The 26,201-nt window shown below is 34.9% G+C and overlaps 1 protein-coding gene across 1 annotated transcript; it reads left to right on the plus strand.

The window, feature by feature from the left end:
• Nucleotides 1-19,608: 19,608 nt before the first annotated feature.
• Nucleotides 19,609-20,727, plus strand: LOC108985771 (transcription factor HEC2-like). The gene has a single exon (XM_018958193.2). It carries the CDS (start codon nucleotides 19,807-19,809, stop codon nucleotides 20,605-20,607), a length of 801 nt encoding a protein of 266 aa, XP_018813738.1. The 5' UTR covers nucleotides 19,609-19,806; the 3' UTR covers nucleotides 20,608-20,727.
• Nucleotides 20,728-26,201: the final 5,474 nt, after the last annotated feature.

Genomic DNA, 26,201 nt, shown 5'->3' on the forward strand with positions numbered 1-26,201 from the left:
ATATATATACATGGGAATAAGAATTTTATTTTTTATGTTTTTTAAAAAATATATAAAATCAAAGGGGTACGAAAATATAATATTAATATTAAAGCACATAAATATAATAGAAGCACGTGATAGGCGAGCAAGATATTCTTGGCTCCACGCGGACGGACTAGTTTCTAAACGTGGTTGATAAAATTATACTAGGGAAGGATCCTTTCGAGATATCTTTTCTTTACTCAAACTTGCGCGGTCTTGTATGGTGAGCGGTCTTGTATCACAGAGGGACTTAAAATTGCCTTAAGTTTTAACTACTGCATATCTCACTATTTGATACTATTCGGAGTAATGTTAGATATAGTTTTCGGTAAGAACGATAATATGTGACACGATCTGTGAATTTAATACGAATACGATACTAAATTAACAATTTTGAGTTTAATGTTAATATGTTCGGATTTAAACAAATTGACCCGTTAAAACACGATTTATAAACAGATAAACTTACTTAACATGAAATCAACCTATTTTATTTTGAATTTTTTTATTGTTTTTATTGTTAATATTGTAATTTTATACCTATGATCATATTTGTTATTGTATGATTTGTAATATTGATTTTATTATATGTTAAACTTTGAAAAATATTAATATATATTTTAAAATATTGTGGTTATTAATAAATATAAATTTTAACTTTTATGTGAAATTATATTAATTAGGTCAAATGAATTATGCATTTTAGTTTAACACATTCACATAAAACAAAAGGGTTTAAATGATTTGTGTCGTGTTAATATATTTCTAATTAATTATTAAACGAGTTAAAACGAGTGATACGACACGACCCGTTATCTAAATGGGTTGAGTTAAGATTTGAAAGTTTGTCATGTTTAACTTAACGGGTTAGATTCGGATTGATCTATATAGTCAAATGTTCATGACTTGACACGATATGAACACAACCTGAAAACACGATTTTCCACTTCTAGTTTTAGGGTGTGCACTATGCATTTTTTTTTTAAAAAAAAATTGAGGTCCATCGTTAACAAACTGATTTTTTATTTTATTTTATGTTGATCATAAATTTACCCATATTTTTGAAAGGAATTGTGCTGGACTTACATATTTTAAAATTGTAAATATCATTTTTCTTGAAGTTAATCCAATTTATTTTTTTCGACACCAGACTCAATTAGTTGGTGATATGAATCATCGGGTCGATTATGTTTTCTTACACTCAATGAGTAGATCTAACTAAATTGTCACGAGCATGAACTAGACTCGAGCAATTTTGATCACAAGTTATTTACCTCCACTAATGTTATCAAATCAAGGTATTAATATTAATGAAACACATTGGTCCTCTAAATTATTTTAGCCGTACGTGATGGTGATCATGAGAAGATCCTATCCATCGTATAAAAGTGGAACAAAAAACAACTAATAATAGTCTTAACCACGTGAAACTCGCTAGTCTTTTTTTTTTTTTTAAACAAATTAATTTCATTAAATAGAAAAAGTGATACATAAAAAGGGAGTGGAGTTCCCTAACAATCACCCCAAAGTAATAAGAAATAGTACAAAGTGGTGATACATGAGGAGGGGATGAAGTTTATTTGGGATCAATTTCTTGGTCCCTATCCATGTTCTACAATAGGACATCGTCTTATAAAAAGACAGAAATGTGTTTGCAAAAAAGTGAACAATAGAATTACCACTAGTAGGAACAATGGAACTACAATGGAACAATGGTGACGGTAGTTCCTCTCCTGGAAGCGGTAAAGGTGGCGGGTGCACTATCACATATTGTCTGGAGTTGATTTTTGGAGAGGTTCATGATCTCTCTTACAAGATCACTGGTTAGGGAAAGTGGTAACATATGATAGCAACCGTAATCCAAGCCAAGTCAGCGGCAACAGACCAACACAGGCAATGGTAGCGTGTGTAGGACACGCGCCACCTGAGGAGGTGAATGGACGAGCATATCTAAAGGACCTGAGGCCTCTAAATCCCGTGGGGTCACACGTGGCCACCGAAGCCGCTCTGGTACGCGGTTGCAACTGAAAAACCTGCACAGCTGTGGTAGCGCGTGCGACAAATGCAACGAGAATAAGTGCATTTTTCTTCCGCGAGCATGAAGATTGGCGACCAGAGAGGCTGAACCGGCGTCGCGTGTTGGTCAGAGGTTGCTGGAAGGCAGTAGCTTAGGGAGGATCGGCGTTAAGGAGAAAAAACTAGAGAAAAAGTTAGGAAAAAAAGACAAACATCAAATCATATAAATTGAAAAGCCTTTAGGGCTGGCTAGGGGAGGAGGTGGTCAGAGCCTATTAAAGGTCACTAACCTCCAAACACCTCCTCCCAGTGAAAACGAAGGGTATGTAAACTTCAAAGTGAAACTCGTTAGTCTATCATTTAATAAAATAACTAATAGCTTGAGAAATCAGAAGAAAGAAATATAAAGTAATTAATAGTGATCGCTATTAATGACGATTCAGCTGATTGCACGTGCGGACTCATTTAAGTGGCAACACACGAGAGTTTCTTACAATTTTATGTCTAAAATATTTTTTCTAATTTGAAAAAAAAATACTAATTAATGTAGATTTTATATATAAAAATTACACCAATACAGAAAAATTCTATTTATAAGCTTCATACATTACACACCATCTTTTTTGTATTTTTTTAATTTTTTTCTCTTACCAAATGTGTAGTATATAAATGATGAGTAGAAGAATTAAATTGTTTTAAAAAGAATAAAACCAAAAAAATTTAAAAAAAAACTTAAAAAAAAAATATGATGTGTGTGTAGGCTTATGAATAGCAATGCTCTAATTTGTAGAATGAAAAATTGTACTCGTCATTCTTACACCACATACCTGCTTTTATTTTTTTATTTTTTCCCCTTTAACAAGTATGTGGTGTAGGAATGATGAATAGAAAAATCTAATTAGTTTAGCATGAATAAAAAAAATTAAAACAAAGATAATATGCAGTGTACCTAGTTGGATATACCTACCACATAGCAAAGCTCTTAATTATATAATGTTGCTCCAATTATCAAGCAAGTTACCATGATGAATTTAATCAAATAAGGAGATTAATGCAGGGTGGTTAATTATAATAAGAAAGGTCAAAATACCCACAAGAAAATAGAAAAGAGAGAGGTGGTCAGACACGTGGACTTCCCTCACCATTATGAAAGTGCACATGAGAAAAAGATCAGATAAAAATCAAGCGGCCAGACGACTTGGAGACTTCGATTTTTTCTTCAACCTTTCAAATGGAAGCTCCAGCGAGGGGGTCTTCTCCAACAAATATATTTAAGATCTTCATTGTATAATGAGAAATGAAAGGCTATGAGAGACGGTAAACAAGCTTATTATAGTAGATTTCTCCTCTCCAAATACCCGCAGATGTAAGCATTATGTCGAACTACGTAAATTTATGTGCCTCAATCTCCCACGTTCGTAGCATTGTTTTCTATACACTGTCATGAATGTATGCATTGATACTGTACTGGCCTAGTCTTGTTTGTTGCTTGAAGAAATAGAAACGATATTGTAATTATTAATTCCTCTATATATTCTAATTAACTGGATCCACAATAAGCTACATAGCTAGCGATATTATTGATTTCGATCTCATGTTACTATTAATGTATATTTATATATTTATAGGGGACCTGCTAATTAATTAATGAATACGCGACTAGGATAAGTACTAAATAACTTTGCTTCCAGGGTGGGTCAAAGATCTTCGAATTAAGGCGTACATATATACTTGTATCATGATGTGTAGAATATTGGCATTGACGACCCACACGATTTTGAATTCAAATTAACCTAATTCCCTTATGGGGTTTATCCATATTATAATTAATGTGCACGAGTAGATCATTATTTATGTGTATATATAAATAAATGAAAATAAAATAGTGTACACCCACACAAGCCTAGCTAAACCAGCTTCTTACGGTTGGCATGGGTGGCGATATGTAACGCCCCAATGAAAGGTCCAAATCACATGACTTATATTCTAAAAAGACTAGTCAGGAGCCCTATTGGAACCTTATAAAGAGTAAGAATTTCTCATTCTCAAGCAATGTGAGATCTTATACGCCACCTACTCTTATCTGTATCATATGAGGTATTACAATCTACTCTCCTTAAATTTCCGACGTCCTCATCGGGCCTGTCCATTATAGGTGGCACGGTTCAAGTATCACATTTCTGATTGCGATAGGCAGCTTTGATAGTATTTGTAATGCTCAAATGGAAGACTCAAACCACATGGTCTATACTCTAAAAGGACAGGTCAATGATACAGTTGGATACCTATTGAAACCTTATAAAAAGCAAAAACTTCTCATTCTTAAACAATATGGGATCTCATATACCACCTACTATTATCCATATCATATGGGGTATCACACGATCACTGTTCTCGATGATCTACAAGCTGATAGAGTGATAGATCAGCACCAGAAACTTTGGACCCAACTCGCTTTCAACCTAAAATGTTTATAATTAATTTATTCTTAACAAAATGGATCACGTGTTGTAAACCAAATCCAAATCCATATTTTAAAAGGATTTAGAAATCATGTTATAACTGGAGTACTCTCTTTGAATTATTAGAAAGTGACCGAATTTCTTATATCTTCCAAACAATATATATAAGATCTCATGATTCAATACCTTCATATATTCTAGTTGAGTACTTGTCCATATAAATTTATTTCGATTATAATTCTATTAAAAATATATCACATCATCACGTATGATAAAATTGAACGTCATAAAAGATCGCATTAGTACTGATCATCATGAAATATTATGGTTGCAATTTATACATATATATTAGAATGTTCATACCATCACGCCCCTGATCTCATAGTCATGTGAGCAACTAGGTCATCATGTTAGGCCTTTAAATAAGATACATTTTAATCTACACGAAAGAAAAAAAAAATATATATATATATATATATATATTTATTGTTTTGGGAGAAGAAGAAGAAGAGATATATCTAATTTTAATTTAAACATGCAGTTACTTCATATATATTATACGTACGCACACTGGAAAATGAAAACCCATGCAGTACCCCGGATTTCCCAATCTGTGAGCTGCTGCTAGCTAGCTAGCTGGTCACACAATATCATCAGCAAGCTGCCATTGTGAAGAAGCATATACATGTCAATGCAGCAGTACTATACACACGATCATGAACATAACTTAAATTTTAGATGAGTAAAGTAGCTAGCTATAGGGGACTGCATCGAGTTCACGTTATTGGTCTGCAAACACTAGCTAACCACATGTGACCACGTTCTTCATAGATAATCATGCAGAATATCATGTCTGTTTGCATGCACCTTGTTTTCGGCCTCGGGACCCAACTTCTGATCTCATGTGTTTGCTTCCTACATTAAGTCACAGAGTTCATAAAATCAGAATTAATATATATGTATATCTATATATAGCAGCCGTTTTTAGTTAAAAGGTTCGAGCACCAAAGGCGGGCTCACGTGCTCAACTATACATCTTGCTGCTTATTTTTAGCTGAAAGGCAGCCCACTTGTACCTGACAGTCTGCAATTTAGCATCACTTAAGATGGAGACAAGGGTGCCGGCCAACCTTTACCAGTCATGTGTTATTTTCAAGCATATATACGTTAAACATTAAAACATGGGACAAAGCTTACGTAAAATCATGTGATGGGATATCCTATTTTTGCTCATCATTTCTCAAGCATTTCTTTGCATGAAAGTTATGGCGAAAAGTCAATATTATCGGGTGCAAGTCGCTGGGTAAGGCATCCCATTGATCAGTACTCTGAATGTGTCTCGAATTTGCCGCTTCAAATAATTTTCTGGGGTGGTCTAATTTGTTGTTACGGCATTGGTTTATATCAATCTTCTCTTGACAATCAAGTAGTAGTACTACTAGAATGCTAATTTGGCAATGGCCATGCATCAAGCTGTAAATAAAAGATCTAATTGATGTACTTTAAGCAATGCCGGCGCCCTCATGTGGTGCATGCATGCTTTAACTAGTCCACAGCATGTGAAGGTTCACTTTATGACATTTACATGAGTTCGACACATACAGCTCCTTAATTTGCCTCCGTCCAAATAAAAGACAAAAGTAATTGGAAAAAACGTGATTTGCTCATGATCATTAATTCATCAGAAGAAAAAAGGATGCATGTATATAATGCTTTGAATAGGTTCTTTAATTTACGTCTCCGTCGAAATATTTAATTATGGTATTAGTAATACCCTGCCCCGTTATTTTATGTGTTCATGCACGGTAAATTTATTAAATTAATTCAGAATGAATTGGAAATTAGATATGACTAATTAAAGATCGTGTAGAGTAATGCTACAGCTTTTCTCAAATCCTAACTCATTATATATATATATATATATATATATATGTTTTTCATTGTTTACATAGGACACTAACTTAATTTAACGAGAAGTGTTAGGTTTTGTTTGGTTTCAGAAATGGTTTTATTTCATCTTATTATTATAATTTTTTTAAATTTTCATACAAAATATAATAAACAATTTAACTTTTTCAAATTTCAAAACAATAATAATATTAAAAAATAATATTCTAACAATATTTTATTCAATTTTCAACTTCATCTCATCTCATCTCATCTCATCTCATCTCATCTTACTATCCAAACGAGTAGTACAAAAGTTAGGAAATCAATAGCAAGTAGTACAAAAGTTTTTTCCTAGAAATATTTTTTATGTTATCCTTGAGGTGGAGGGACAAGATGAAGAATATTATCCCTGATCTACTCAAGAAACATACTAAGAGAATCAACATATCTTTAACTTATTTGTGAATTTGAGCCAATTTGAGATGATCACATTACATATGGAAGATATTGAGGTTGAAATAGTTGAGGCGACAGTTGACCAAAGTGTTAAGTCATCTGAAGTATTTACAAATCATGATGAGAGTGAATCTATAGATGAAACTGATACAGATGATTGACCGGTTTTGTGTTCACGTTATTCAGTATTTCGCAATTATGCCATCAAAGAGGAAGAAAGTTTGCATCCCATTTTCACTTGTTCCTAACTCTTCGTCTGACTTTCCATTAGAGACTGACTCTATAGAACAAGGTAAATAGTTAATACTCATTTTTTCAATTAAGATAATTGATAATTGATACAAGATAAATAACTAAATATTATTTCATAGAGATAACAATGCAATCTCGTCACAGACGAGGTAGTACTACTAAAGGCGTAACGTTGGAGAAATATCGTAAAATGGGTAAGATTAAGGTTAACATTCCTGATGAACATATTGGAGGCGAGAGACAACAAGCAGCTTGGCTTGCATTGCATGTGGGTGCTCTTACACGGACTTATGCACCTATAGCTACGAGTTCATGACATAAAGTCCCGCAAAATGTAAAAGAGCTTATAAAGAAATGTTGTTTGGTAAGTCATATTTAAATAATAAATTTATATTGATATTATTTGATATTCTAAATGATAATATCTTTGTGTATATACTTTTTTAAAGATGATTTCGAATTAAATTTTGGTCGGAGAGATAAGCATAAGATTGTCGATGAGCAGATATGTAATGCATTCCACAAGTATAAGGCGATGTGTCACGAGCATTATAAGAAGTACGAGAACAAGGAAGATACATGACAGAATCCTTTTCAGGATGTTCGACCTGAAGATTGAGAAAAATTTTACGATATGTTTGATGATCCATCATATAAGGTAAATTAAATGAATTTTTTATGTGTTCTATTTGCAATTTTTACTTACTAATTTTTACAACTTCTATGTAGGAGCGAAATTCTATAAAGAAAACAAATAAATCGAAGTTGAAGATTTATTATCATGCAGGCTCAAGATCTTTTTATCGCATATCTCTGAAATTGGTAGTGTACTCTTTTTTTATTCTATATAGTTTGTTTTTAATATTAAATTTATATCTTAACAATGTCTCTTGTAGAAAGAGTCAGACACCAATTATGATCTGATAAAATTATATATTGCATTGCATACTAATAATAATAGAGAGTGTACTCATTCCGATACTCGTGAGAATTATGTAAGAATTTTTTTTAATTAAATATATTTAAATTATTGTGTCAATATTAATTTTATATGTTATGTGTAAGATAAAATAGTTACCCTTTCGTACTGAAACTGCATCAGATCAGAATTCATCAACAATGAATATTGAAATTTTTACACAAGTTCTAGATCAACGTTTAGGATATTTGAAGGATTTGGGTCGCTGTGTAAATCCTTCAGGCTTTTCATCAACATCAAGTACTACTGTCATTGCATTAGAGAATGTGAATTCTAGGATTGAAGAATTGATTGCAAAACAGCATGAGTTAGATGCTCAATTGATGAAACAAGCAGACATGGAAATGTGCATAAAAAAATAAGATCAACAAAGAGAGATGCAACTCCAAATGCAGACGCTTATGCAACAATTCAGGCTTCCAAATAATTGATTTTCGTGTTTTGCATATTGAACAATTATGTCCTGATAACATTATTAGTATTATTACTATTTTATTTATTTAGTTTTGACTTATTAGATTAGTTTTATTTATATTGAACAATTTGTAATATATTTTTGAAATATAAACATCTATTTGGTTTTAAATTATTATTCTCTATGAAAATACTAACCCGTCGAACGATCATCAAACGTTCGAACATATATATATTGAACACAACAGTTTGAATCTCACAAGTTAGAGTTCGAACGGTAAAAAAAGTTGTGCGCCTTTTGAACATGCAATTTACTCTTTCCGTCCCAAACACGTTCGAACAACTTAATTTACGTTTGATCATTAATTTGTTTGTTCGAACGTTTTTTCATGTGTATTTGGTCAAACGGACTGGTATTGATCAACCGATCATGAAGTGTCCGTTTGAATAGACATATTGTTCGAACGACTTCCTGAGACGAATTTCAATCGCCCAAAAAAAAAATTTCATTCAGCTGTGATTGAACGGTCCAGCTAAATTTTGTCCCAAAAGATATTTCTTTAGATGAATTTATGATTTTTATCCCAAAAGATATTTTTTTGGACAGTTTTATTGGAACAACCTTGAGACGTTTTTTTTTTCATCCTAAAATATAATCCAGTCTTTTGGAACGAAACTTTTTGTCCCAAAAAACCATATTTATTGTAGTGAAGATAGCATCACATGATCATGTCATCTTTACGGTGCATGTCTTTTAGGAAAATGCTATATATATACCATCGTATATATATTCTTATCCATCAATTTTTAAACTTATTATTAAAAAAAGAAGATAAAATCATTTAATTATTAATATATATATATAATATGAGTAATAGTAGCACATCAACACATCAAGATGAACTAAACAGCTTTGTATAATAGAAACCGTAATAACTAATGTTGACAAGAAAAAAAAAAAATTGTTCACAGGAAAAAATACCCTATTTCGACGTCAAGAAAAGTATATCTATCCTTGTCGACCTACTTTTCACCAATGCTGTCTGCAACAACATCACGCCCCGGTACCATAACGTACCTATATATATATATATGTGGAGATATATAATTAATGCTATAAATTATTAGCGTCCATAAGATGATATTTGTACAAGTTGAATTACTTAAAGCCCAAAAAATCAGGCTCGATCGCCGTCAAGTTAATGTCCATACACGAGAAAAAATAGTGCTCATGGGATTTGTCGGTTCACGTCGAAGCCGACGTGAGCGAGCGACAGATGATGCATGCCACCAAAGCGAATGCATGAACCTACGGTTTACAAATAAAGAAGACGAGCCCCACACCAAACTGCATGTTGTTCTTACCGGTGGTGGGTGCAACAAGAGTTGGTCACCGCTCGTCTCAGGGTCCATCTCCTCTGTAACTTTGCGTGCGCGGGTCCCATTCAAATTGCTCAGCAGCTCTATTCTAATTTCTACTGATGTTTTGCTTGGGTCGACGTCGTGGCCCACGGCATGGCCAACCGTGTTTGATTTGACCCCCCCTCCTATTACAGACGCTATATCTTCACTCGAGCGGGCTCCTAGCCTCTTAACTACCGCTAATTATTATTATTTATTTTTTTTTTTCATATTTTTTTAATATATTTAAAAAAAAAATACCAAAATAGTGATTTAATATTTCACTTTGCAGTATATCAAGCAGTACATTGCGATATAACTTGAAAGGCAAAATAGCTTTGTCCTATTCACTTTGCATGTCTGTGTTCTACTTTCAGCTACAGTTCTGATCATCAGCAAAATGTTAAAATGGGTCCCAGTTTAATAATTTAACATTTCACTAATATTTCACCTGAACCCCACACTAAAAGTAGATTTCCTCCATCGATCCTTGATGCAATCATGCAGTGTTCCATCCCTTTCGGATTTTTTATGCTTGATGGATCTTGTGAGAAATGATATTTACAAGATCGAGTGTAAATATTGTACATTTTTAAAAGTATATATATATAAAATTTATATAAAAAAATTAATTTTTTATAATAAATTTTTAAAATAATTATACAGTACTTATGTAATTCATAACTGTGACGTTACTGATTACTCGTATTGAATATATAGAAGCTGAAAAGCCCGGTAATCGTGTGATGATGAAATTGTTGCGCGCAGCCGCAAGTCTGTTGGATTTTTAGGCACGGGTCCAAATTCAGAGTATCCATATCTGGGGGAGATAGATCAGAGAGCATTCAAATTACTAGTCCGAGTAATTCATTGCTCAAATTAAGCATGCATGTACGTACGTACGTACTTTCCGGGAAGCTGATCTCAAGGTGCCTAATATTTAGGTCGTAAAAAGTTGGCAGGTTTAGTCAAAGACCATTATGAAATTATAGAGTTAGAACCGCCAATAACGTAATGGTCCATTAATACCAAATTGTCTTAGGGAGTTTTAGGGAGTTTTGGAAGTCTTAGGATCCATTAATACCAAGTTTTCTGTCCCGATTCATCTCACAAAGCTCAACTTGCTATTCTTTTTTTTTTTTTTTTTTTGTTTAATTTCTTCGCCCCCAACATGAGCAAAAAAATATCCTAAAAATAAAAAAAGAATCGGTCTTTTATCAGATAATTCATGAAGACAGTTGATTTTCTAATCTAAAGTAGTAGGCCCACGAACTTTTGGGGGATATTATTGGTGGAGCGTATCTTGCAAAATAATAGAGATCATGTTAATCTCGGGGAGATTTTGAAGGTGTCCTCCGATGATCAAATAATTTGTATATTCCTTATTCTTTTACTCTTTCTCAGAAACGCAAGTCTGTCACTGGTTTGCAACAGCAGGGAGTCACCCAGAAATCTTGAGTATAGGTGGTCACCTCCAGTACCAGAAAATTGATTCGAGTTAAACATCGATGGGGCATTATTCTTTGATTATAACAAGACAGGTGTTGGTGCAATCCTAAGGAATTCATTGGGTGATGTAGTTATGGCCCTCAGCAGAATTGAAAATAGGTTTCTTGAACCAGAAAATGTTGAGTCAATGGCTTTTTTGAGAGGTCTCCAGTTTAGTATGAACATTGGCATCCAAAACATTATTATTGAAAGTGATCGTCAGGCTTTTGTTGGTGGAGGAGGTTAACAAGGGTGATGAGTCATTTACTTTTATAAGAACTGTTGTCTCTGAAACTTGAAGATTGATGCAAAGCTTCCCTCATTGCAGATTACAGCATGGAAATCGGTTAGCAAATGTAGCTGCACAGCGACTTGCAAGACATGCATGATCGATATCGATTCAAGATATGCAACTTAGGTGGCATAGTTCTCCTGTTTTCATTGAGAATGTTGTTTATGTTGATAAACAATCTTGTAAACAGACGGAGATATTAACGAGTCCAAACTAAAAGCCCAGCCCAGCACAATTATGTAAGAAGCTAAGACAAACTAGGGGTGAGATCTGACTGAGACCCAGTACTCCATTTTCCAGCGTTTTCGTAGGCATGAATTACCTCCTACAAGCTATCAAAGATTCAAAATGGCAACCAAATGGAGACTATAGTCATTAGGGCTGTTCCCAGACCCGACCCGACAGTGATCTATTCCGTTTAAACGACTAACCAAATACCCCGACCCGAAAATACTTTCGGGAAATGGGTATTCCGACCCGACCTGTTTTATTATTATTATGATAATTATTTTTTAATATATTTATTTTTTAGTTTACAGCAATCAAAGCAGGAACAAATATGATGTACATTCTGCAAAATCCCCAATAGAACTTCCCTTGATGAGAAGCCCCGAAAGCCTTACATACAATTCGTCTAGAGCCAATTTCGTATCAAACCATGGGCCATCTTGCTCGAGAACATCAAGAACCCTCCTGACATCAATCTTGACATTATCAAAGAAAACCCATTGGTGCTCGGTTTCATCCACATTAGTTCTCGGTTTTTCTTTCAAAATAGGATCAAAATCTGAATATCTCCATGCTCTTTTCAAGGGTTCCTTAATTAATCAAAACCCATTATTAACCTTACCACCATCAAAGCTGCTATCGCAGAACTCTCAAGAAATGACCAAATAGATAAATACCCATTATTTCTGAAACTCTACAGTACCCAACAAATTGAAGAAGCTCACCAAAAGATAGATAAATCTTAGTATATACAGATCCAAAAGGTTTGTACAATCAAATTTCGGGATACCAATTAAAAACAAAAAGGCCCAGATACATAAAATGGGTTGAGCCAAACAAGAAATGCTCATTGAGCAAGGACCTCACTTGTGAATTATAGACTAGAGTCCGATTGGTGAAAAGGATTGGAGCTAGTGAAGGAAACAAGGATTTACCTGCAATTAAGCTGGTTGGTAGGGCAATATCAGCCTTTCTAAGCCAATCCCGCGAGGTTCAGCTGTTGTGAAAGAGGAAGAGGAGGCCGCTATTTGGGAGAGAGAGCAGCTACCTCCATGCAAGGGTAAATGGGAAGACCATTACGTGAATTGATCTGAAGTCAGCATTGGCTTTGAGGGATTGGGAGAGAGTGAAATCTATGAAGGATTGAGAGAGTGTGCCCTTTGGATGCCGTTTTCGGCTAAAAACGGGTATCAAGTATTACCCGATTAAAAAGCAAATGGGTATCGGTTATAACCGGTTCCCTTTTTACACCTCAAACGGATCGGGTTTCCGGTGTGGGTCGGGTCGGTAATTCGGTCGGGCCGGGCATGCGGCTTTTTTGAACAGCCCTAGTAGTCATGACTTTGTAACTACGACTAAATAAACATTCACACAAAAACAATGAATCAGGATACTCTGAACTTCTTTGGATAATTTACCTCCTGCATTTGTCTTCATCAAAAGTGCTTAAGACATGAACGGTGATTATACTGTTCATGTGACCCTTTCCTTAGCAGAACTCTTTATCTCCCTACTAGAACTCATCTAATGGTTCATAAATAAAGTTATATCGGTAAACTATAATAAGAGTGAGAAGAGAATGTAGCATATAACATTGCCAGTTGAATTTGGATTTGAAATTCAAATCAACCATGATTTCAATCCAAGATTTTGAAAAATTTAAAAGCTTGTTTGGTTTTGGTGCAAATCCAAATCCAAATTTTGATACACGATCCAGACAAGAACTTTGAATTTTGATGTCCAAAATCCAAATCCTATTCTCAAATCTATCCATCCGAACTAACCATAACAAGAAATAGTTCACAGTTTCAAAATTTCACTCCAGCAAGATGTAGATATTTGAAACATCTCATAAACATCAAAAGCATCATTTTTTTTTGTTTTTTATTGTCAATTATCAAATTGGGTTTCTCATGTTTCAAAGATCTGATGCTAACAAGATTGGTATAAGAACAGTTGCGGGACCAAAAACTAAAGAGCACAGAACATGTAATCCTAAAGGCAGGAATCAAAGTAGAAAGCATGGACCGGGAAAGCCTCATCAAGGCCCCCCTGCTTGGCTTGTACGTGGATTTAACAAGGATTGCGATATCAGACAATGCCCACCCTAATATAAAGTTATAAACTACAGAACAAGAATAGAGAAAATTCAAACACAACCCAAAACAAAAACTGTGGAATTCCCATGTAATCTTCTTTTTCTAAAGTTCATGGACAATACTTTCCATCAAATCAACCTATATAAAAGCCCGTCATAGCACTCGAATTCTTCAAGCCTATGTACAGATTCAGTACTCAACGCTTCAACCTTTATAAAAATGGTGATTAGAGCAACAAAATGAGGCTATTTCTTAACATTCAATCATGAGCAAAGCAATTCTCTACACACACGGAGAACAATACCAATACATACATGCAGCATCAAACCAATGCCCATCAACAAATTTCTCACCAAATTAAATTTAAATACCCAAAAAATCACACTGCCAATATGGGTAACAACACGTTATCACCCTAGCGGTTCTCACACATACCCATTAACACAAATCAAACAAATAAACACTTCGAAAATAGACAAATATACTTGTTTTCTCATCTCCTACAGCGAGTGATACTCGAGCAGCTTCTGGTATAAGGGTGGACCGGGCCACTTGCCTTGAAGCAGTTGTGGGTGTAGTAGGACCGTCCTGAGCGAGGTGGGCACGGGATTCTGTTGGCAGTGAGCGCACCGTACGAGATGTAGTACCTCATTACTCTCCGCCAGAACAGAGACCTACGCATCCCGAGCGACCCACCGTCTATATCCACCTCTCCCCCCTCCTCGCCCAAGTTGTCAAACTCGTCGTACGGTGATGACATAGTTGTAGGCCATTCAAACGCCTCCGACATCAGCTTCAGGCTCGTCTCCTCAAGCTGAGCCCGAGCACACGGACCCACACTCATGACTATAGCAAAGAGCAGGCAAAGGAGGAGAAACTTGGGAAAAGCTGGATACGCCATGGATAGCCAGAGGGATGGGGAGAGATAAAAGAGAGAAGTACTAGGGGTTTAAGAGGCAGTGAGCTGTGTGTGGAGGAGAGGAGAGACGGGTCAGTCGCAATGTCACATGCAGCAGTGAGGGCAAGAGAGACAGAGAGAGAAAAGTAGGAGGAAACTGATTAGGTTACATACAGCTGTTGCCTCATCAATGGCTTTTAAGACATGACGCGTTTCCTCGTTCGTCGTGAAGAAACCTCTCAAATTGCATCGGATATGGGCCCGGGCTGTTTATACAAGTAGGTGTTTGACAGCCCAAAAAGATCTTAGCCACTACTTCCTCTTTGAGACCTTATTATGTAGACCACAGAGGGCCCACACTTGGTGGGAAACATTTTTAGCCGCATTGAATTTGCTTTTTCAACGCTTGGGTTAAGGATCTGAGCCCAAATGGAAATGAAATTGGGCCGACATCAGCTTGACTCTCTGTACGCCCCCATTCGTTCATACCACTTTCGAGTGTGATTGTAATAAAAAATTATTCCATGCATACGAGTAATTCCCTGTCCACTACTTCTATGTATGGCTGGACCAGTATTTTCATTAGCTGTATATGAGATTGTCGCACGTGTCATTTTCTTCCAAACTCAACTGTATTCTCGGCAGAAAGTCGAGAGGCAAACCGAGGAAGAGGACATGGTCATCGGCCTCTAGTTTCGACCTATCTCCATACTCGCGCGCAAACACCTTCTGCTCGGGTTTTCTAGGATCAAAGGCTGGTCAATGAGCAGCATCTTTATCTGAACAAGTAGAGAGGCGTGTGAGAAAAGGCCAAAAATCAAACAAAGGTTCGAAGAAGGAACCCGCATAATAGTTTTACAAATTTATGTATCAAGAGTTTAAAATTTAAGGAAAAAAGTCAAACCAATATATATTGTTAATGTGTCACCAATCACATAAATTTTTAAGACTTTTTTAGAAAGTTTTAACATTTGCCGTTATTTGCAAGCCAGATATTATTTGACAGACGGTCTCATTAATTCTCTTGTTACGTCACTCCGAAAAAAATTATATTTGCAAGCCAACATTATTTGATTTATAAGAAATTTGATTTCTACATATACTTTTCTTGCCAATCAAATACTGTTACGTTAACGAGGTACGTATATAGAAAATGCATGATTTCTCTATGCTAATTTGTGAGTATAAAAGGGTAAAGAAAAATGAAGAAAGAAACTGCAACAAGAGCGAAAGGAAAGAGACACAAGAGTAATACTACTTATTATCCTAACTTTCATCATCTTTCCATCATCCTATGATGTGGCATTAGATGATTGGAAATTATTTATTACATTTAATTTGTAAACCTATCCTCTAATGCCATAACATGGAATGATGAGAGTTGAAATGATGAATAAATTTTTTCTTCTCTTATCTCTTTATAGGCTTGTAGTTTCCTTCTTGTATGGCCATGTCAATCTATTCAAAGGAAATGTAGAAAGTGTTTTGGTCGGATTTGAAAGGAAGCTCTAAGGCATGGTTTGGTTTGATTTGGTAGATGAGATGATCTCGCATTTAATAATTATAATTTTTTTAAATTTTTATATAAAATATAATAAATAATTTAATTTTTTTAAATTTTAAAATAAAAATAAAAATAAAAATATTATATTTTATTAATATTTTATTTAACTTTTATCTCTTATCATATTTTATATATCATCTAATCCCATCTCGTACTAATCCTGAGAGCTAGAAATGGATAAAAGTAGACAGATACTAATTTGAGCTGGAAGAAGGTTTTGGAAATCTTGGAATGATGATCATAAGGCTGCCTGATGCATTCAAGGCCCTAGCTAGTAGCTAGATCAGCCTGGCCCCCGAATAATTAAATTGGGCCTCGGATTCTCTAACGAATCTGCATGGGACAAGGTCAATGTCAAATAGTAGTAGTAATGCGTGCGTTTTCATGCTGATAACGACTTTTATTAAAGATGGACGATGACAACTAGATAGTCTTACAGGGGCCGCGATAGACGACGTCTCAATCATGGCTTCAGATCGATTGGCGCATTAAACTTCATACTGTTGTGGTCCCGTCTTTAATTTGGTTGTTCTTATTCATGTCATAGATTCCTTCCATAGCTATTTAGTTGGCCGACTGGCCACAACATCAAAGTTTTAGCTCTGCCTTTATCATTACTGCAAATCTCAAAAACAAAACGCCAACTGACCTTATCTCAATTAACTTTGTTCAATCCCTTAGTCGACATGACAATTAGATGCATCGAGAATTGCGAATATGGATCATGATAATATTTATATATACCTCGACATGTATTCACTACAGTGACTTGTATGAACCTAGACAAGAACAACGCGCGTTTCTGTATAAATGCTTGCTTTCTCTTCTCCTGACGATTAAAAAAAGAAGATGCAGGGTGCATGGACGTGTAAAACTTTAAATATCTATCCCGTGTTGCTGCGAGAATTAATTTGATCTGGAGCTTTGGTTTTGTTGAAAGCTCGCCCACGTCCAACCCTTACATGCACTTGAAGAGTTAAATTTAATGAGCACCAGCTGCTATATTATATGTTAGTGTTCCGGCCTAGAGTTAAGTTTTTTAGACTCCGCTTGAGTAACCATCAATCTTCCCTCTTTTTTGCATGCATTGCGTAAAGGTCCTTTGGCTGATCTGATGATACATGCATCATGCAAACCAAAGCAAGTTTTTCGATATAGATAAGGAATTAATGGCAAAATGAAAACTGCCAGACAATCCAAAAGGGTTGGATTTCTGATGTCGCTGTTGGTTTCTGCAATTTAGGTAAAAATTAGAAAAACTCACCATTGGAGTAGTGAAGATCGTTGATGAATGTCATGATGTATGTAAAGTATGAGAGAGTCATATATATATATATATATATATAATATAAAAGAACTGATCATGGGACCAGTACTCTCTGATCAGCTTTGCAATTATCTCAACCCTATCTAGCTCTGACCTGTGCTTCCTGGTTTATTATACATATGATTCTATACATTAAGTAATATTTTTCATTTTCATATGGGGTCACTGAGCAGAGGGTAAAATTAATTATGTTCATGTTCAGAAGATATATATTATTTTATTAAAACACTTGCAAGTTTTTGAAACTTAAATGTTCAGTCCATCCATGTGGACTTCAAAATGTACTTGTCGCAGTTGGCCATGATACAAAACCTAGCATAGTATTTATTTTTTGAAAAAAAAAAAAAAAAACTTAGCAGCTAGCTGTTACAGCAGAGCATGAGTTGCAGTAAGCTTAAGTTCAGGGAAAACTGATATTATATTGTGAAAGGATTGGCTACTATGTTGATTCTAATTTACAAATAAAGAATTAGTAGTGTTTGACTTGAAATGGGCAAAAGGACTCTAAATAGACACTTATCCGTTCACGTGACTACTGTTTTATTTGCTTCACATTGATTAGCCTTAATCACTTCAAAGTGATAGCACTGGTACGCTTTCACGAAGACTCAAAAGCTGGTTCACAAATATTGCAAACGTTGTTTAACCCTTAGTATGCAAGAAATCTTTGCAGTGCAAAATGAGTGGCTGAAGTCAACAGTAGTACTTTTATATTTGGAGAGGGGTCGGCAATCGGCATCACCGCCAGCTCTTCGTGATCCACCTCGAGAAGCGTGCCAATGGAGCAGTGTCATCAAATAGTCGTGCATCGATCATCATCGTCAGGACGTAACCAATGCCGGAATAATATTTGCTGTATAGTACGTACGTCGTCCCCGGACAACCCACTTCTTTTTATTTTGAGCAACGCTACCAATATACAGTCGTGTGAAGTAACCCTTTTGAAAGAAGAAAAAGTGGAATCCAATATTAAAAGATTAATCTTTTATTACGTAAATTTTGAATTTATTCATTTTTTTAAAATTACGTGATATTTATGTATTTTACACTGTAAATATCTTTTTTTTTTTCTTTAATTTTGGCATATGTAAAAAAATAAAATCCCTTCTAATTTCGAGATCATTATGATCTCAAGAAATGAGTGCAAAGTCTTGAATCAGAACGTCTTGTTTATAATACTCGCTTTAAGACCATAATTATTCATCCCTTGAGATTATTTAACAACACATTTCATTATTCACACACACACATGATCTATATAAACATATTGCCATACATGCACTGACACACCAGAATATCTCACCGGCCGGCAGGAGCACCGGTTTCCTCACATAGTAGGTAGCGTCGGCGGTGGGTCTGACAAATGTCATGTGACTGTGGGGTTACAGGGTCGATCTTTTTATCAGAAAGTAAAATTTTTAAGGCAAAAGCTAGCGAATATGAATTAACTTTCAGTCAAAAGATATAATCGCTTTGAAGGGATCGAAGTGGTTCATGCATCTTTATTCAATCAATCCTTCGATCTGAAACTCCAATATATTATATTTATATATATATATATATATATATTTGTGGGCCCAATTCAAAATCGATCGGCCGTTGATATCCTATCCAATGCATGCAGCTTTGACCTTTGGATTAGATGGTTGAGACAACAATAAGAGGTAGCCCCACATTGATGGGCGGTCCTTATCAGAGATCATAAATTCATTCATCAATGAGTTTTAGATTTTTCCAAATGTTTCCAAAGATATAATATTGATATTTGATCACAACTTGCTATATAAAGCCCTTCCACTTACAGGGGAGCCTGCTAAATTGGTGGTCGGTTCCAGAGATAATCTTACACTACTTTCTATCACTATTTTATTGTTTCCCTGCAGCTCCTTATCTCTGTATATAACTGATAAAACCCTACGTCTCCTGCACTTCCTCTCTCTCTATCTCTGTCTTCCCCCATACCTCTATTTCCTCTCTCTCTTCTCTTGGGGTGCACAAAAGGGAGTGGGAGAAACCATGGATGTTGACATGCTAAAGTCATCCACAGGGGATCACATGGAGGTGATGACAATGATGATGCAAATGGAAGAAAGGCTTCCCGAGTTCTGTGACTCTTTCTATAATGCTTCCACGTACCCATCTGGAATCGAATTCTCCAGTGGAAGCACCAGCTGCAGCATTGCCACCATACCACCCGTATTCCACAGCGCCCCAATTAATAATTTAGCTCCACCCACGCTGATAAATATTCAACCTTCCTCCCTACCATTCATTGGGAATCCCAATATCGATCAAGAGCCCTTGAATACACCACCTCTTCAAGCCCATGTTGTGTCAGAGAGATTCAGGAATGCTTCCGTTGATGCATTATCGCTCAGGAATTCAAGTGAGAAGAAGAACTCGTCCATGGCAGCAATGAGAGAGATGATTTTTCGGATAGCAGCGATGCAACCGATTCATATAGACCCAGAATCGGTGAAGCCGCCTAAGCGCAGGAACGTGAAGATCTCTAAAGATCCACAGAGCGTGGCAGCGAGGCACAGGAGGGAACGGATAAGCGAGAGGATAAGGATTCTGCAGAGACTAGTTCCAGGAGGGACGAAAATGGATACGGCTTCCATGTTAGATGAAGCTATACATTACGTGAAGTTCTTGAAGAAACAAGTGCAAACTTTGGAACAAGCCGGGGCGAACAGGACACTGCAGGGTGGTGGTTTCCCAGGAATGATCACGAGTAGTGTGAGCAATGCGAATTACTCTAGTTTGGTGAAAGCTTGCCAGCCTGCTCAAATGGTGCTGGGTCCCATGGGCTTGTAAAGGAAATACTGTTCAGTTCTTCCTAGCTACTATTATTCGTACGTATTAGTGTATCAAAGAGCAAGTTCTCTTTTCATTAATGTATGGTAAGTTGTTGATCAATCAATCTCGCAGCCTTTAATTTCTTGAGGACACTTTTGTTTCCTAGGCGCGCAATTTCTTGAGGACAGTAAAGTACTGCACGCATGCAGGATCATACTTGGCCAAATTAATGACAAGCTAGCTAGGATTAAAATATTATAATCCGTAGCAGCTTGTTCATGTTCTTTATTCTATATTTGATCAGTTTCCTATGTCAAATCTGTTATGTGACATATCCAAGTGATTACCATTTAAGTGGGTGACTGACATATCATGAACCTGCATATACATTAATATATATTATTCCACATCATGCAATTACACGCTGTACTATGAATAGGAATTAATGACTATATTTAAGATCTTAAAGGGTAGTGTATATATATCGATCTTAGAGTATAAGATATGCCTAATTAAGAAAACATATGATAATGGATTTATAGATTTCGATAATTTAGTCATCGGCCATGAGAATTAATCGATCTTCTAGCCTATTTCAATGAGCAACTCTTTTCCCATGATATGGGAAATGTGTTTTTTTCTTCTTCATGAAAGTGTAGTATTGGGCCGGTGAAGGAGAGGGTGGGAGAATAGAAAAAAGAAAGATAGACCTTTTAATGCAACTTAATAATTAATCAAATATTTGCTTTTCATATGGTGTAAATTAAGGGTAATTCTGATCATGATGCTAAAACTAAGACTGAAGATGACCTTAAGATCACCCATATATATATATATATATATATATATATAGTTTGTGATCAATAACCCAACCACTAGATAACGTATTTATATAGATCTCTACAACACAGAGTAGTGTTTGATATAAATTAATGCATGTAAATTACTCTGACTTATGATCTGATGCATGCATGCATCTCTATATAATAATATGCGCAGTGCATGCTGTGAATTACTCCATCATTAATATCTTGTTATTGTGTTAAGTACTTTATCGTATGGTAACAACTTCTTTTCTAATAAAGAGAAACAAACATCTATGTATTAGGCCTCGTTAATTATTGTTTTCGTAGATGTGATGAGATGAGTTAAGATTAAAATTAAAAGTTGAATAAAATATTGTTAGAATATATTTTTTTAATATTATTTTTATTTTTTGATTTGTAAAGGTTGAATTGTTTATTTTATTTTATCATGTGGGGATTTGTGAAAATTGTAATAATTAGATGAGATGAGATGAAATGAATTGAAAAATTTTGTGAAAACAAACGAGAGCTTAATTTATATACTCTCGCTCTCTGATCTGTATTTCTATATATATATATATAACGAGGAATAATTTTATATAGGCAGGTATACCTGGCCTCTTTCATTTTGGGTGTTCAAATTTAGCGCCTAATTAGCTTATTATATATATACAGCTGATGATCCAAACATGTGAATAAAAATTATATAGTATTAGTAATCGACCCACCATGCTGCATATATATATATATATATATATATATATATATATATATATATGTATGTTATCAATTAGCTCAGCAGGCGCGCGGCAAATAGCTCTAGCTGATGATGATTCCTGTCCATTACTATGCATATTATTTCTACAGGCCAGTTTTACAATTTTTGAATTGAAGACATACATACATGCATATAACACACACCCGAACATATACTTGCTGAAATCCACTCACAATACACACACACAATTGTTGAAAATTGACGAAGACAATAGACTCGCGGGGGCTTCAAATTAAGCCAGATCATACTCCGTTATACGTACGTGATACTTCGAAATTAGTCAGTATATACGTGCGTACCCTAAAATTGTGACGATCTATCTATATAAATATATATATATATATATATATCCCCTCTGAGTAGTTGACATGATATAAAGCAATTTAAATTATATGCATGATAGAAACTAATATAACAAAATTTAAGGTGAATATTAATAACATATATAATTAATATTTTTTTTTCGTTGCTGAAATGATGAGAAGGTGGGTGAGGTAGCTAGGTTGCCTCCAAGGCAGGATCGGCTAACATAAGTGTTCATGTCTCAAGGATCATGCATGCATGCCTCTCAACACAGCCATTAATTTTCTTAGCCAATATTTTTCTCAAGCTGCATATTATATATATTATATTATAAGAGAAGAATAAAATATATAAGTATATATATATACTTGGTCAAACCGCATCTATCTAGCTAGCAAAAGGACCATGTGGGATTTCCCACTAAGGTCCCAACATACCCAAACAGGCTAGCTAGCTATGATTAATTTTAGAAGGTGGAGACACCCTTTTCCTAAAATATTTTAAAACATGTATGTATTTGCCTATTTGGCACTCCCAATAAGCTCCAAGTTCATTGTATATATATTTCTTCTCTGACACATTCATTCAATCATTTCCTATCCGCATGCATCATGATCTCCCTCTGATCTTCTTTCATCATTGGATCATATAATCCTCATTATTGTGAATGATCATAAAATTAAGGCGGAATTCATGTTATTATTCATGGTCTAGGTCAACTAATTAATTACTTTAATTAATTATCTCACTAATTTCAACTGATCACGAAAATGACGAATCTAATTATATATATATATATATAATATCATCTATCTCAAAAGTTTAAATTATATATATATTAGAGAATTAAAATTCATAGTACTGCATTTAAAGCTTTAATATTCGATATTAATCATCAGATAAACTAATAAGAGAGAGAGGGAAGGGTTTTGATGTCGGTATTCGAAGGCATTATTATAACATGTCCATGTCCGTGTTCAAGAAGCTTCACAAGAGCTAGCTAGAGAAACGGTATGCATGGATGCATTAGACTTGGAACGTAGTGGAGATGCATGATAGACGTTGGCTGTTGGGTGGAAAACACCATAAAGAACAATAAATGATCAAGATAAGGTCACAGGATATAAAGCAGTACTACTGCATGCAGGAAGTTTATTAATTATTTAATTTGTTTGTTTATTTTATAATTTATTTATATTTTTCTTTTTTGTCAGATTCATTTGTAGAAATTATAGGTATGAATACAGACAATAGTGAAATGGTTGGTTGGATTGGGTTTTGGCAGAAGTGCCCAATTTAAGGGGGCAGGTAGATCAGGACCCAGATCTTGGACCAAAATTCTTCACCGCGCGTACGTACGTGTCCCTTATGCTAAGTGAGACGTATTAGAATGTTACACCACCTCCGACAAATTACCATGCATCTCCATTATTTATATATTGAACTTTGCAAAAAAAACAAAATAAATATATATATATTATCATCTCCATTAATTTTATATTTTAAGTGATTATTATTTTATATAATTGACATATAGAATCATTTAACACGTACGTAATAACAAAATTAATTAAGATGAAGAGTATATATATATATATATATAGAGAGAGAGAGAGAGAGAGAGAGAGAGAGAGAGAGAGAGTTGTTGAGATTAAACTTGTTATAATATATGTTTTTCAAGAAAGGCAACCTGCGAATTATCGATATTCTTTTTTTTAATTTGCAACCTAAATTATCCAAATTGACAATGATAATTAGCATCATAAACCATCAGATCTTGACAATTTGCACATGCAGGTTGAGATATTAATATTATCGTTATGGTTCATGAAAAACAAGACGTACATATGGCACAACGTTAACGTACGATTGTATCTTGATTATAGTTTAATGGGTCCTAGTGGCAATAATTTGAAATTTGGAAAGGTATTGTAAATGCAAAATAAAGAGAAGCGTTTGGGCTTAGGAAAAAAAAAAAAAATACAGAGAGAGAAGAGTTTGGACCTAAACTTAACTCACGCCGAAACACCTTTGCCGTTCATGCTCCATTGGACTCATCGGCCCGATGGGCCAAGAATAGCCCATTAGATCAATAATAATTGGTCATAAAAATGAGTTTTTGAAACATATATACGAAAATGGAAATACTATGTGAAAGTCTTATACCACACACATTCACACACATTTACCTAATAAATAAATTATTTGTAATTTTTTTTCTTATATTTAAATACATACATATTTAAGCATTAAAATAGAAGGATAAAAATGACAAATTACATATTGAGTAAATGAATTTGTATTGTGTAAAGCTTTCCAATAGAATTTCGATCTCATACAAAAATATTATAGATTAGTTTTAAAAATGATATAAATACAAACTTTTAAGAATAAAAAGATATCAAAGTTAATTAGCATTGCGTGGCGTCCTAATTCGTTATATATGTTGGATCAGGAACCCAATTAACCTTTATGGTCGTGTATTTTTATTTTGTGAAAGTAAACCTCTCAATAGTACTGGCAAGATAGCAAAAATATTTCTTGATTTCCATAAATGTCAAGAGTTTTCATGAATATCCATGCATGTAATTTATCACAAGAACTGGTGGATCAATCAACCAGAAGAAAATTTGATCCGACAAATATTAGAAGACAAGTTGCCAAACAGTAAAAAAATAAGTAACAAGTAGGGGGGTACAGGAACCAATCGAACTGGCCGTCACTAAGGGGAACTTACCGTCATTGTCGGGAACTGGCCACTGGAGTCAGGAATCGGCCGAAATTGTTGGAGAACAGGTCAACAGGCGGTAGGAATTCGCCTGTTCGATCCTGGAACCAGTCGATATAATATATATTTTATATATTTATTTTAAGTAAAACGACTTCGTTTTATACGTACCGTTTAAAAAAAAAATAAAATGAAACGACGCCATTATTTGATATTAGGGTTTAAATACCCCTAGCCCCTCCCCTCCCTCTTCTTCTCATAATATCATTTCTCTCTTCACTTTCTCACTCCTCTTTGAGTCTCAAACAGCAGCAATGCGTCTCTCTCTCTCTCACACACACACACACATTGCACCTCCCATATTTCTATCTCATAGCGATGTGAACGCGACAGTGCGGCATCATTTTCTCTCTAATCACAACATTCTCTCCATTCTCTCTCTCATCGCGCCACCGACAGGATACTGACGAACTGATAGGATTCACACCGAGACCGACGTCGCCAATTTTCTCTCTCTTAACCGGTCGGTTTTGGCCGATTTTAAACATGTTTAAAGTTGTTGGTTTGATTTCGATTTTCAGTCCATAACTATCGATTTTCACTCCTAGTAACAAGTAACGTACAAGTCATCGAAATCTTATAACCTAGATGTGGGATGCAAGTTTTTGGAATATTGTGGAAGTTTGCGTTGTAAATTAAGGATTTTTATATATTGAGCTATATTAAAAAACTAAAAATAATACAAAATGGAAAAAGAAGACAAAATCATATAGCTGCTAGGCATTAATTTTGACAACCTCTTCCTGCATGTGATATGTGGTAACATTCATGTATAGTACATAAAACCTTAATTGATAGGACTCTATGGTTACTGCATGCAATCGAGTATATATACATTGAAGAATCTTGGCTTGCATCTTTTGTAATTCTTTAATCCTTGTTGTGCATGAAATGTCAATACAGATTGAAGAATCTCCTTTGAATTGGACTCGAACCG

Source organism: Juglans regia, chromosome 12, assembly GCF_001411555.2.
Source record: "Juglans regia cultivar Chandler chromosome 12, Walnut 2.0, whole genome shotgun sequence".
In the NCBI taxonomy this organism is placed as follows: Eukaryota; Viridiplantae; Streptophyta; class Magnoliopsida; order Fagales; family Juglandaceae; genus Juglans; species Juglans regia.